At 42.8% G+C, this 13,574-nt stretch overlaps 1 protein-coding gene and 4 non-coding genes across 8 annotated transcripts; all 5 read right to left on the reverse strand.

The window, feature by feature from the left end:
• Nucleotides 1-1,070: 1,070 nt before the first annotated feature.
• On the reverse strand, nucleotides 1,071-11,570 carry LOC106578090 (uncharacterized). Of its 4 annotated transcripts, XR_014381450.1 has the most exons (10): nucleotides 11,419-11,570; nucleotides 8,535-8,582; nucleotides 8,161-8,210; nucleotides 7,108-7,904; nucleotides 3,872-6,752; nucleotides 3,083-3,141; nucleotides 2,805-2,836; nucleotides 2,268-2,304; nucleotides 1,734-1,780; nucleotides 1,071-1,214 (listed from the first exon to the last, which is right to left on the reverse strand). XR_014381450.1 is itself a non-coding variant. In XM_082965316.1 (6 exons), the coding sequence occupies exons 2-6, from the start codon at nucleotides 3,105-3,107 to the stop codon at nucleotides 1,104-1,106; spliced, it is 252 nt and encodes an 83-aa protein (XP_082821442.1). In that variant the 5' UTR covers nucleotides 3,108-3,141; nucleotides 3,872-4,944; the 3' UTR covers nucleotides 1,071-1,103. The 4 variants fall into 4 exon arrangements, 1 of the variants encoding a protein (XP_082821442.1); XR_014381451.1 differs by lacking the exons at nucleotides 2,268-2,304; nucleotides 2,805-2,836; XR_014381452.1 differs by lacking the exons at nucleotides 1,734-1,780; nucleotides 2,268-2,304.
• LOC123728834 (small nucleolar RNA SNORD31) lies at nucleotides 2,142-2,211 on the reverse strand. The gene has a single exon (XR_006760606.1). It is a non-coding gene; the product is annotated as a small nucleolar RNA SNORD31 (small nucleolar RNA).
• Nucleotides 2,978-3,047, reverse strand: LOC123728841 (small nucleolar RNA SNORD31). The gene has a single exon (XR_006760613.1). It is a non-coding gene; the product is annotated as a small nucleolar RNA SNORD31 (small nucleolar RNA).
• Nucleotides 3,576-3,702, reverse strand: LOC123728851 (small nucleolar RNA SNORD22). The gene has a single exon (XR_006760623.2). It is a non-coding gene; the product is annotated as a small nucleolar RNA SNORD22 (small nucleolar RNA).
• LOC123728825 (small nucleolar RNA SNORD30) lies at nucleotides 4,036-4,107 on the reverse strand. The gene has a single exon (XR_006760597.1). It is a non-coding gene; the product is annotated as a small nucleolar RNA SNORD30 (small nucleolar RNA).
• Nucleotides 11,571-13,574: the final 2,004 nt, after the last annotated feature.

The following is a 13,574-nucleotide window of genomic DNA, read 5'->3' on the forward strand; positions in this document are numbered from 1 at the left end:
TGTGTAACTGTATATTAAATTCAGTCACCCCACCATGGTTAGTGTTGGTGTGTAACTGTATATTAAATTCAGTCACCCCACCATGGTTAGTGTTGGTGTGTAACTGTATATTAAATTCAGTCACCCCACCATGGTTAGTGTTGGTGTGTAACTGTATATTAAATTCAGTCACCCCACCATGGTTAGTGTTGGTGTGTAACTGTATATTAAATTCAGTCACCCCACCATGGTTAGTGTTGGTGTGTAACTGTATATTAAATTCAGTCACACCACCATGGTTAGTGTTGGTGTATAACTGTATATTAAATTCAGTCACACCACCATGGTTAGTGTTGGTGTATAACTGTATATTAAATTCAGTCACCCCACCATGGTTAGTGTTGGTGTGTAACTGTATATTAAATTCAGTCACCCCACCATGGTTAGTGTTGGTGTGTAACGGTTTGACTTCATGTCTTGAAAAGGTTTTAATTTCATCACTACAGAATAATACCATAAAATACAGTTTTCCAGGGAGTTCTAGAAACCAGTTGAAGGAAAACTCCATCCAAAAAACATATTTTGGTATTTGTTTCATTAGTCCATTGTGACATAGTCCCAAAATGTTTTGCTTATCAGCAATCAACTTCTCAAGAAATGTAACTTTCAAAATACAGAAATCCCCATATGATGCATTTTGCAAATATCAAAAGACCGTATTTGGGTGGAATTTTCCTTTAAGGAAAGCATGCACCAGTCAGGTGAAAGGTTACGCTTTATTTATCCACCATCTTTGGCGGTTCTGATAGCAGCGTAAACTGAGTTTATTCCCTAGATTATTAAACTGTCCCATCGTGTCAAAGCCCACTTCACGACTACACATGCTACTCACAATAACATCCATTCAGAAACAAATTAATGGCTTAAAATAATTGAAGTACAACCACCTAGAATAACTACATAATGATATGAGATGACAGGAAATGTCACATTGTTCAGTATTGAATTCAGAACATCACATGGTTAATTCAAAATGGCCAAATTCACCAAGTCTGATTTACTACCACCAAGAAAGAAAAATAGGACAAGCATTAATTTGTAGATTTATTTATACATCAAAACAGTCACAGGGTTGAATTGACTTGGCCTGGTTCTCCCCAGTTCCAACGAGACGTCCCACTTCCTTGCTGACCAAACAGGAGTGCAAGAGGGCTTGCCGGTGTACAACAGGAGAGCTAGAGGGAAAATAGTGTGAGAATTAAACCCTGGTGATACTGTAGGGACTAATACACAAGGTATGAGATGACTTGATCAGAGCGTAACCAATCAGACTGGGGCGGTAATGATGACTCATCAGGTCAGTGTCTAACAAACTGCATGGGTCAGAGTGATGATCCAAGAGGAACATTCAACAGGACATTAACAACATCTTCCTAGTATTGATCTGCACCCCTTTTCCATTATAATACATATACAGTTGTGGCCAAAAGTTGAGAATGAGATAGTGGTCCAGGGGTCAAGCCCCCACCCAGACACCCTCCCTCCAGGCAGGCAGCCCACCTTACCCCTGCCCCCTAAGCAGGCTTGTCAGTGTCTGCCCAACCCACAGGAGGACCGATGGGAGGCCAGACCTTTATCCAGCCCAGAGCACAGGACAGGATAGCCACCTGACTGGATGAAGGTACTCATCATTTACAATATTCCAGAATGCTTCATGTGGAAGGAGAGTTAAGATGCTGTCTAAAGTCACACACCTTTCCAAACACTGCAGACACTAGGACCTCAACCAGGGGGCAGAAACCTAGAGGGAGAAAGTAGGAAAGCATGAAGTGACATTGTATGAACTAGTAGTGAGACATGAGATCAGTCTATAGCAGTGTATTCTAATCCTGGGGACCCAACTGTCAACAAGTGTTTTCCCCCCCAGAACTAGGCTTGGGTGGTATACCAGGGTGTTTGGAAAACAGGGTTTCACCAATAACATTTAGATTATTTCTCTGAAGTTTATATTGAAGCTACTTTAGTAAATACCTGCAGTCAACATTAGGGTCTGATTATTTAAGACTAATTAGTGAAAGATCAGCATTGAGCCGTCTGTCTAAACGAAGCCTTACATCTGGGTCCCCAGAACCAGGATTGTGAAACACTGCTCTAGAATATAGATCAGTTCAGTAACCAATCAGTCAGCTGAACATCAGACTGGGGCGGTAACAGGAAATCATCACTTCTACATTATAAAGGACAGAAGTTAAAGGCAACAGATCAAAGTGAAAGTTGATCCTACACACCTTGAGGTAGTGCAGCAACAGTTCTCCAGTGGCCAGGCTGGAACAGTTAGGACCAGATTACAATTAAACATTATGTAGAAGTACATTAGGTACTGCAGACTACATGCAGAGCATTCTGAAATGAGATCAGTCTCCAGCTTTAGTCATTGTAGCCATCCAGCGGGCCAAGGACTGGCTCCAAGCCTCCCACCCAGACACCCTCCCTCCAGGCAGGCAGCCCACCTTACCCCTGCCCCTTAACCAAGAGCAGGCTTGTCAGTGTCTGCCCAACCCACAGGAGGACCGATGGGAAACCTGGGTTGATGCCAGCCACAGAGCACCGGACAGAAGCCAACCAACTGTCATGTGCATCCATCATCACGTACAGCATTCCAGAATGTTCCATGTGGTGGGTGTGCGCTGTAGTTAAGTGTTCATGGGAATTGTAGTTCACTCAGTGACATTAATGAGTATGTAGAAGGTAGGTGGAGTTGGTAGCAAGTCCAAGAGGTGGAGGGTCAGTGAGTGAAGATGCTGTCAAAACAAAATCATACACACCTTCCTGAAGACTGCAGACCCACAAGGACAAACTGGGGAGGAGAGTTGAGGGATTATTAAGTGATGTTGTAAGAACTAGTGGTCCAACATTAGATCAGTCTACAGCACAGCATTATCTAATCCTGGGGACCCACCACTCCTCTGGGTCCCCAGAACACACTGCTGTAGTGGAGATCAGTTCAGTAACCAATCAGTCAGCTGAACATCAGACTGGGGCGGTAACAGGAAATCATCACTTCTACATTATAAAGGACAGAAGTTAAGTGGATCATACACACCTTGAGGTAGTTCAGTAACAGGCATCTTCTAGTGACCAGTCTGGTACCACCATCAGGACCTGAAGGAGAGGAGGCTAAATAAACATGCTGAACAGCAGGACATTAAAGACTGCTTTATTGGCTGATAGATCAGAGGGGTAACCAATCAGCTGGGGAGGTAACACAACTATCTGAAAGACAACTGATCCTAGACCAGCACTACCACCCTGAGAGACTAAATATGGGAGTGCTGACAAGGGCCCTGTACTACATCAGGACACTAGTTATTTGTAAGTCAGTATCCTAACTTCAATCCCGCTTCAACTGTATTGATGGTACTGCAAGAAACAGTAAATAAACTGACTACATTCTGAGTGGCCCATCAACCCCAGTGATTTGTGCTGCTACTAGCATTTCATGAACGATCTTGCATCTACTTCTTGATCTTAAATCTAATGGCGGCCATTTTGGATCAACAACGCAGAGCCAACAGCCATTTTGTGTGAGTCTCTGGTCCCATCAGACAGTTGGTAACCCCAACCAGCTGTCCCCTTGCTGCCCTGGCAACGCCAGTGGGTCCACCTTTGCAGGTTCTGTCGTCGACGCAGGGCGTAAGACGAGTGCGGGTGTCATCACCAGGAGCCAGAGTCACCATGACTACCAAACATCAACTGTTCACCCTTGTTTGCAGTGAGTATGAACACTAGACTGGTTATAGCTTGTGGCTAAGGCAGAGGCTCTGGTTAAGATACAATGACTAGATTCATTTCACATGACAGTTACCAAACGTACTCATTAACCAAAACTCACCAGTCTAGTTGGCATCACGGCTCCCTGTTCAGCCACATACAGAGGAAACCTAAGACAAAAGCTTCAAGATAATCTCTTGGTGGGGACCAGATACCAGGCAGGCACAAGGAGGGGGTTAGACATAACATATGTAGCCTTTATGACAGGGTTACGTAGCCCTCTGCTGAAGTCAGCTATTCCTTTTCTCAACAGGAGTTCAGACGAACGAGATTCCAAAGAGAATATTCATCATGTTCAGCAGAGGGACGGGATAGCTCAAACTGCAAACAAATTGTAAACAGCTAAACCTGCCAAGTAAAAAAAGTTGATAGAAATGTTTGGTACATAATAAAATAATATTTAAAAAGGAAATCAAACTTCACATTGAACTACCACTTCTAGGACATATTAAAGACTGGTGTTAAAATATCCATTTAGACTGGATGGATCCATACCTGCATAGATAAGGATCCATATCAATTTCCACCTAAAATAACATACCCAAATCTAACTGCCTGTAGCTCAGGACCTGAAGAAAGGATATGCTGATTCTTGATACTATTTGAAAGGAACCACTTTGAAGTCTGTGGAGGGATGAGAATAATGCAGGACAATATAACACAATAGTAAAAGATAAACAGAAAAAAAACATTGCTTTTCTATATTTTTTGTTGTCCACAACAGGGTAACAATGTGTGTGCAAAGTTACATTCAAGAATGACAGAACTACATCATGTTTAGTATGAAGTTTCCCAGGTTTCCCTCACGAGTTTTCCCAAATGTACCCAAGTGGCCAAACTGGTCCATTTAAAAGTACATACCTATAGAGAACATACTAAAATGCTTTAATAATAAAACTAAGTTTACACCCTCCCAGGAATGTCATACAGAATGGATCATTAGCATCCCTATATACAAGTTACTAACAGGAGATGCGACGAGAACGCTGATCCAATGCCTCCCAAAACACAGAAGTGAACTATTTAAGATAAACGGCCAAGTTAGCAGCCAACGCTGCTCTAATGTCAGAAGTGTACACACCACAAACAAAGGGAGAAAAAACATATTTACATTTAGAGTATTTAGAACACCCACAGTCCTCTACACCAGATTGAGCTGCTGATGCCAAGGCCCATAGCAGTCTCTCTCCGCTGTAAAGCAGAGGGTAACAGCACAAGTAGTGCAGGTGATGGGACATTTCCTGTGGCACAGAGCACAACGACGCCTCCCTACTGTGCCTTTTTTGCCCCGAGGCACATTCAGGTCTGCACTGATGTATTTTGGCAGGTGAACATCACTGGAGGCAGGAGTAGAGGGGACAGAGGTAGAGGGGACAGAGGTAGAGGGGACAGAAGGTGCTGCAGTGGACTTTGTGCCGTAGTCAGCAAGCTCCTGGATGAGCAGCTCTCTGAAGGCTAGCTGTGTCATGGGGGTCTTTCCACAGATCCTAGCCATTTCCTTCTGGAGGATGAATGCATTCACCACAGCAATGTCGATGAAGTGATAGAACAATGTCTTGTACCATTTCATTGTCTTGTGGAGAACATTGTAGTAGCCTATGAGAGCATCAGACAGGTCCACACCTCCCATGCTCTTATTGTAATCCTTTACAGCAGCTGGAACGGGGACAGCTTTCTTGGTCCATGTCCCATTAGCGTCCTTCGCACGCCTGCCGATGTGATCGCCACTGTACGATTTGTGGATACTGGAGCACATGACCACCTCTCTGGCATCCATCCACTTTACAAAGAGCAGGTCATCTTTACGAATCCATCTCATGGTACCCCTTTCAGCCCTCTTAGGCATGTCGTTTACTTTTGTTTTGGGAAAACCCACTCCGTTGGGACGAATGGTTCCACAAGACCATACCTTCAGCTTCCTCAGGTCTGTAAACAGAGTAGGGCTTGTGTAAAAGTTATCCACAAACAGTTTGTAGCCCTTCCCCAGCAGTGGAAATTCCAATAATTTCATTACGGAATCATAACCAAGTCCCATACCGGTGGCTGAGATGGACTTCCCCTCATAAACAAAGAAATTCCAAGTGTAGGCACACGCAGAATCTGCCAAAACAAACAGTTTGTAACCCCATCTTGTTGGCTTGTTAGGCATATATTGTTTGATGCCAATTCTGGCCTTTGAGGCTACCATTCTCTCATCTATGGACAGGTTCTGGGCAGGCTGAAAATGGGTCTTGCAGGCCTCAACAATGCTGGAGTAGAGAGGTTTGATTTTGCAGAGCCTATCAAAGCTTGCTGTCCCCTTCTTCTTGTCATTGTTCTCGTCAGCTTGTGGGTCACTGATATGAAGCGCCCGCGAGACAGTCATAAACCTCTTACAAGACATGATAGTTGTGGGGAAAGGCAGTTGGTAGAGTCTTGAGCTTCTCCAGTAGTCCTTCAGGGTTTTCAACTTCACAACGCCCATATAAATGACCAGTGAGATGTAACAGTATAATTCTTGGATGGAAATGGGCTTCCATGCCTCTTTCTTGCCTGCATGCTTCTTAGCCCCATACTTGTTGGTGTTAGACACAAGCAAATCAAGAACTGACAAGGAGAAAAACAGCTGGAAAAGATGAAGGGGGCTGTACTTTCCAGTCATGTCCAGCTGAGGTCCTGGCTGCCTTTTAGGTCTAAATGTTGGTGGAAGTGGCTCCACATCATCCTCTAGCACAGTGCGCCAACGGTCCTCTCCCTCGGTTGAAGTTGCCGCTGGTACACTGGCCCTCCTCCGCTTCTGGTCTGGACTCATAACACCTCTAGATGGACGGGTGGGTGTGGAGCCAGAGACAGCAGCAGGGGTCAGACTGGAGGAACCACTTCCTATGTTTGAATCAGTGTGGGATGGACTTGAATGTGGTTTCTTTGGAGGTGGCTCCCACAGGTCATCAGAGTCTCTACATCTATTGAGGAGTAAAAAAATAAATAAAATGTTTAGAACTCAAGTTTCCTATTCCTTATTTTATTTAACCTTTATTTTAGCAGGGAGTGAGCACTGCGTCAATATATCAAATACACAGCACTCATCTATATTATATAGAGTATGGGGAACACAATCACTATAATGAAATATGTGGACCAACAGGCATTAAGACACTCAAAAACAACAGCATGTCATAGCCAACAGAAAATACACATAGGCTATGCTAATACATTATATGCCTCAGGTCCATATAACTATATAGAAATATCTCAAATGAATATGCAACCATTTAAACAACTGCATTAGCATGAGATGCAAAAACCTATTTTACTTACTGATCTAAAAGTGGATCTTCTCCTTCCAAAAACATTTCTTCCTCACTGGAATCAAAACTGTACTCACTCATGGAGTCCTCATCCATCAGTTCTATGTCACTCTCCCAGTCCATTTCTGCAATGTTCTCATCCAAATGTGTAAACTTGGATGTAGCTTTTCCACTAGTAGTAGCCATGTTCTTTTTTTAGTTTTGACAAAAGTTTGTAGAAGAGAACGAACCACTGCGTATCATTAACTACCGTGAGTCCTGTTTGCTTTCACCAGAGAATGAACACTGTTGCCCACTGCTCTAGCATGATGGTTGTTTGTAGTACAAAAGGCGTTCACATGCTGCTGGAAAGCCCAGCTCATTGGCTATCTAGCTAGATCGGTTTCAAAATGATATGTGGTCCTTGAACCAAGACTGTCAATCAAGTGGACACCGCTGGTCTCATTGGTGCCTAACGACGGCTTACCTTCATTAGGCTAATTGACGTGTTGTGTAGCCAATATGTCAGAGGTGAATGTATCAAACAAGTAGCATTGATAAGCGTTTTGTTGTTGTGCACTATCCCCAAACAATAGCATGGTATTTTGTCCCACTGGAATAGCTACTGTAAATTAGATACTGCGGTTAGATTAACAAATATTTAAGCTTTCTGACGATATAAGACATGTCGATGTCCCGGAAAGTTGGCTGTTGTTTAGAATGCCTTTCTAGTCACATATTGAGCAGCAGCTGTCCAGATTTCAGGACACTGATCCTGTAGAGGTTTAAAAGCAGCCCAGAACAGCCATCTTGTTTCAGGACAGTCAACTGTAAAACAAACAAAAAAAATGTAGAGGACATTTAACTAGACTACTCAGCAGGGTGTCAGGTCATTTAACATCAACAGGAATTCAGACAAACGAGATTCCAAAAGGTTTATCATGTGGTTGCAGAGAACGATTGTTATTCTGGGAAAGACCTCCCTTTCTAGTACACTACTTCTGACTAGGGTCCTTAAAGCTCTGGTCAAAAGTAGTGCACTATAGAGGGTGCCATTTGGGACAGTTTCAGAAACACAACTTACGAGTATGTTGGAGTCCACGCTGCAATTCCACTGACCACAGCACCCAAACCCTGGAGAAGGAAAGGCAAACATTGTATTAGTTTGCCGATTGAGAAATACGATGACTAACTGCTGCATTTATATACAGTCACTCAGTAGTTCATGTCGTTTCACATCAGTTCAACCTGAGCTAAGTTTAACATCATTGGGACTGTAGCATGTCCCAGTAGCCATCTTGTATAGTTGGCCAGCCAAAAGGGGATAGTGAAAGAGTCTGCATCCAAAGTCACACCCTATTCCCTTTACAGTGCACGGGTCCTGGTCTATGGTAGTGCACTATAAAGGGAAGTAGAGTACCATTTCAAATGAAGCCAGTGTCTTGACATTTCACCAACCTGGATTTTCACAAAGTACATCAGTCTCGTGGTCTGGAATCAGGTATTCTAGAGAAGGAATCATAAAATAATGTTAGTTATAGTTTGGTTTCTATGAGAGGATAGGTTCTTAAATAGAGCCCATCAAATCAAAGAGTAGCTTAACAAATAAAATTATAATTGTCCCGTGTGGCTCAGTTTGCAACGCCAGGGTTGTGGGTTCGATTCCCACGGGGGACCAGTACGGAGAAAAAAAAATGTATGAAATGTATGCATTCACTACTGTAAGTCGCTCTGGATAAGAGTGTCTGCTAAATGACTAAAATATAAAAGTGTAAATAATTATCTGACAAATGCTTGTCATTGAGGATTATAATTTACAGCCAGTCACTTATGAGCCAGTTAAATGCTGAACATCCGGAGGACTTTATGTCAGAGTCCAGTATGAGGTAAATTAAAGGTAGTTTTGCTAACTAAAGCTAGCACAATGACTAACCCCATTCTGTACAAATGTGCACAACCGCGACATTCAAACGAGGCTGCAAAGAAAACTAATTGACTGCGTTGTGGTGTTAAATACGTTTCTATTCAAGCGTTGATTGCCATGGTAATGGCGTAAAGTACAGCACGTATAAAGCATCTAATTCTGTCTTACAGACTCTCTCCACCAGGTGTAGGACTTCACTCACCGTCTGAAAACAAGGGACAGGATAAGGAGGATACCTAGCCATTTTTTTGCGCGAGTGTTGCAAAATAGATTCAAAAAATGTATGTAATTCAATTATTGCACCCACACTGCTCACGCACGTCAACGAGCGTCTGCGTTGCCAAGGGGAAAAAATAGGAGTCATTCCTATTTCTGACGCAGACGCGCTGCAAGTCCTGGGGAGACAAAATACATTTATGCACGATGGCGCCCCTGCGCAGCCGGTTTGGTTCCCGTGTCACCCAATAGGTTTAGCTTCCCCACCCGCCATTTTTAAAAAGACCCAACGGAGGTCATCGCCTTCTTGAATCATGCAGAGGTGGGCATCATGAAGGCCTCGTCATTGATTTTGTTGAAAGGGGAGAAATTGCGCTTTACAAATGGTATTGATATTACAGCTGATCTGGAAGTATTACGTTTTTTGGGCGCTAAAATAAGGTCAATTGTATGGACCAGCGCGACGTAAAAAAGTGAGTTAGTTTACGTTACAACTTTTGACCAGAGCAATGTTCATTTTATTTAACTAGGCAAGTAACTTAAGAACAAATTAGTATTTACTATGATGGCCTACCAAAAAGCCTCCTGGGGGAGGGGAGCTGGGATTTTTTATTTTATATATTGGACAAAACACGACAAAGACGCCATCCGTGCAATTTTGTTGCTAGATTTAGCAACTTTTCAGACTACCCTGGCAACTTTTTTCCCCCAATCAACACCTAGCAACAAATGTATTTGGAACTTTTTAGCAACTTTTGAAAAGTGACTCAAAGCTATAATGCAGGCATTTTCCCTCTGACACAAACGAGTTTCTCTTTACTCAAATTATTGTTGGCTGACTGCTGCAGCAGCAGTATGCGTTAGACGAGACAAATCCGATGAATATAGTTGGTCACCAATGTTTGATCTTCAACAGAACTTATAACATCAATCAACATGTCTCAATGAAAATTGTACAGAACAGAGTGGGAGTCTGTACCTGAACAAATATCAAATCAATTTGAGTAACGTTATTGTGTATTCTGCATCACATCAACCTGCCTCTAGCAACTTACCCTGAAAATTAGTTGGCAACACTGGCCACACCACTACATAAAGAGAGAGCTAAAACAGAGCATGGTAGCACCACTACATAAAGAGAGAGCTAAAACAGAGCATGGTAGCACCACTACATAAAGAGAGAGCTAAAACAGAACATGGTAGCACCACTACATAAAGAGAGAGCTAAAACAGAGCATGGTAGCACCACTACATAAAGAGAGAGCTAAAACAGAGCATGGTAGCACCACTACATAAAGAGAGAGCTAAAACAGAGCATGGTAGCACCACTACATAAAGAGAGAGCTAAAACAGAGCATGGTAGCACCACTACATAAAGAGAGAGCTAAAACAGAGCATGGTAGCACCACTACATAGAGAGAGAGCTAAAACAGAGCATGGTAGCACCACTACATGAAGAGAGAGCTAAAACAGAGCATGGTAGCACCACTACATAAAGAGAGAGCTAAAACAGAGCATGGTAGCACCACTACACAAAGAGAGAGCTAAAACAGAGCATGGTAGCACCACTACATAAAGAGAGAGCTAAAACAGAGCATGGTAGCACCACTACATAAAGAGAGAGCTAAAACAGAGCATGGTAGCACCACTACATAGAGAGAGAACTAAAACAGAGCATGGTAGCACCACTACATAAAGAGAGAGCTAAAACAGAGCATGGTAGCACCACTACACAAAGAGAGAGCTAAAACAGAGCATGGTAGCACCACTACATAAAACATGGTAGAATCACCACATGACAACGTGCAGGCATATAAAACCCGACATTGATATCGTCGCTAAAGGAACCTTATTTCCAATACAGTGAACTACTTTTGACCAGATCAACGTTAATCAGTAGTAAACTGTTGAGAATAAGGTGCCATTAGCGCAGCAACGACAGTCGAATCAGGGGCCAAATGCTACTCAGAATCTGATCATTTTCTTCTTCAAAGTCTGATTCGGTAAGAGAGTGATGGTGGTCACTTCTCCTACCTGGAAAGCTAGCCTACTAGCTAACACCAACATGACACGTGGTAAGCTAGGCGATAACAAAAACCACCAAACTAGCCAGTTGGCAAACTAACGCTTGTATCGTTTTACTGCCACTAAAGTGAGTCATTGTACCATGCATGGCAGACATTTCAGTAATATGCAGCTTACCTGAGAGGCATATTCTCTACCGAGTCGTCAGCATCATGAGAGGAGAAAATGAAAAAGTTTACACACACAGAGGAGAAATCACAACAACTCTCTCTGACTGAATGAAAATCAATGAATGACCAGATGTTGATGTCGCTGTCCCCCCTCCTCCTCCTCCTCCTCCTTCTTCTTCTTCTATGGTATAATGGCGTTCACAACAATTAAATGTGCATTCCGTCACCTACTGGGCGGGTGGATAAAAAGGAAAACATTTGGGTAAAAATAAATAAAATATCATACAAACTACCAAAAAAGAAATTAACTAAATAAAATCAACCTGCTTTTCTGTAAAAACCTCATTCTAATCAGGTCCAACACAGCCTCAGAAGCCTCCTGTGAGGGCAGGACATTTCCTGGTGACAAAAGTCCTTGTATTCGTGCTTCTGCAAAATCTTCTCTGGCTGCAGAAGATATAATGATATCCAGCTTCTTGGACACTTGTCCTGTACAATTAATCACTGTGGCTATAAATGCTACAAAATCCACCTTCACAATGAGTTTATCCAGATCAACCGCTTGATAGTTTGTGTATGTATTGATATGTAGGCTACGTTTGCCTTTTTAAAAATGTATGTAGTTCTGTCCTTGAGCTGTTCTTGTCTAATGATGTTCTGTATTATGCCATTCTGTATTATGTTTCATGTTTTGGTGGACCCCAGGAAGAGTAGCTGCTGCTTTTGCAACAGCTAATGGGGATCCTAATAAACTATCAAATAGTTAAAACACTAGCAACTGGTTGCAATACATCCACTGCCATAGCTTCAACTTCTTGCCCCTTTGACTCTCTTCACAGCCTCCACATAGGAGATCCGCTGAGCAGCCCTGATCTTTGGCACCTTGACCTCCTTCACCCGAACAGGGCACTCAAGGAAGTCCGGAGTATGATACCCACCACAGATGCAACATTTTCCATTCACAGATTCTTCAATATCAGCCTTCTCTCGTCTGCTAACGTTTGACACGTGACCATATCCTTTACAATTTCCATACTGTAATGGTTTGGACACAAATGCTGTTTCACACCTACGAGAACAGAGTACCCCCCCTATATATACACACACACACACGCACGCACACACACACACACAAAGACACACACACACACACTCCCACACAATTTAAGTATTTATCATCAGTGGGTTGGAAATACATTGGTTGATAACTTTGATTTCATGTCTAATACTTGTATTCATCTATTTGTGTGTGTGTGTGTGTGTGTGTGTGTGTGTGTGTGTGTGTGTGTGTGTGTGTGTGTGTGTGTGTGTGTGTGTGTGTGTGTGTGTGTGTGTGTGTGTGTGTGTGTGTGTGTGTGTGTGTGTGTGTGTGTGTGTGTGTGTGTGTGTGTGTGTGTAGGCCCTGGGCCTGGATGACATTAAGACCCACCACTGGTGTATCATCGGCTGCAGTGCTGTGACTGGAGAGAACCTACTGACTGGAGTAGACTGGCTACTGGATGACATCGCTGCATGCGTCTTCACTGCAGATTAACATCCTGGGTGTGCATTAATAAAACGCATCTGAAGAAGCTTCAGTGTTTCTCAACCTCCGCTCTGTGGGATGTTGTTTGCTGACAACTTAATCAGTTCTATAATGCTAGTTTTAGGGGAAGAGTGGGATAACATCACAAAGCAGGAAAACAGTTTTAGAAAGATACCGGTAAGCTTGAAATGGCCGTGGTCTAATTGACTCAACAACCAAAACTCACGTCAGCGTTTTGAATGAACTCAAATCAATTAATTTGCGGTTATTTATGAAAATTAGCTGGCTAGCTCATTGATGCTGCTTTGTAGTACACCTCTCAGATGCTACTAGACAGTACCATCATACTGAGTAATAACTGTTTACAGTGGTTGGTTGGTTTTCTGCCAACCAGTGCTTCACTTTAATGTATCAGTTATTAAAATTCACTCATCCCACCATGGTTAGTGTTGGTGTGTCACTTACATTCAGTCACCTCACCATGGTTAGTGTTGGTGTGTAACTGTATATTCAATTCAGTCACCCCACCATGGTTAGTGTTGGTGTATAACTGTATATTCAATTCAGTCACCCCACCATGGTTAGTGTTGGTGTATAACTGTTAAATTCAGTCACCCCACCATGGTTAGTGTTGGTGT

The sequence above is a fragment of the Salmo salar genome, chromosome 18, assembly GCF_965601325.2.
Source record: "Salmo salar chromosome 18, fSalSal1, whole genome shotgun sequence".
In the NCBI taxonomy this organism is placed as follows: Eukaryota; Metazoa; Chordata; class Actinopteri; order Salmoniformes; family Salmonidae; genus Salmo; species Salmo salar.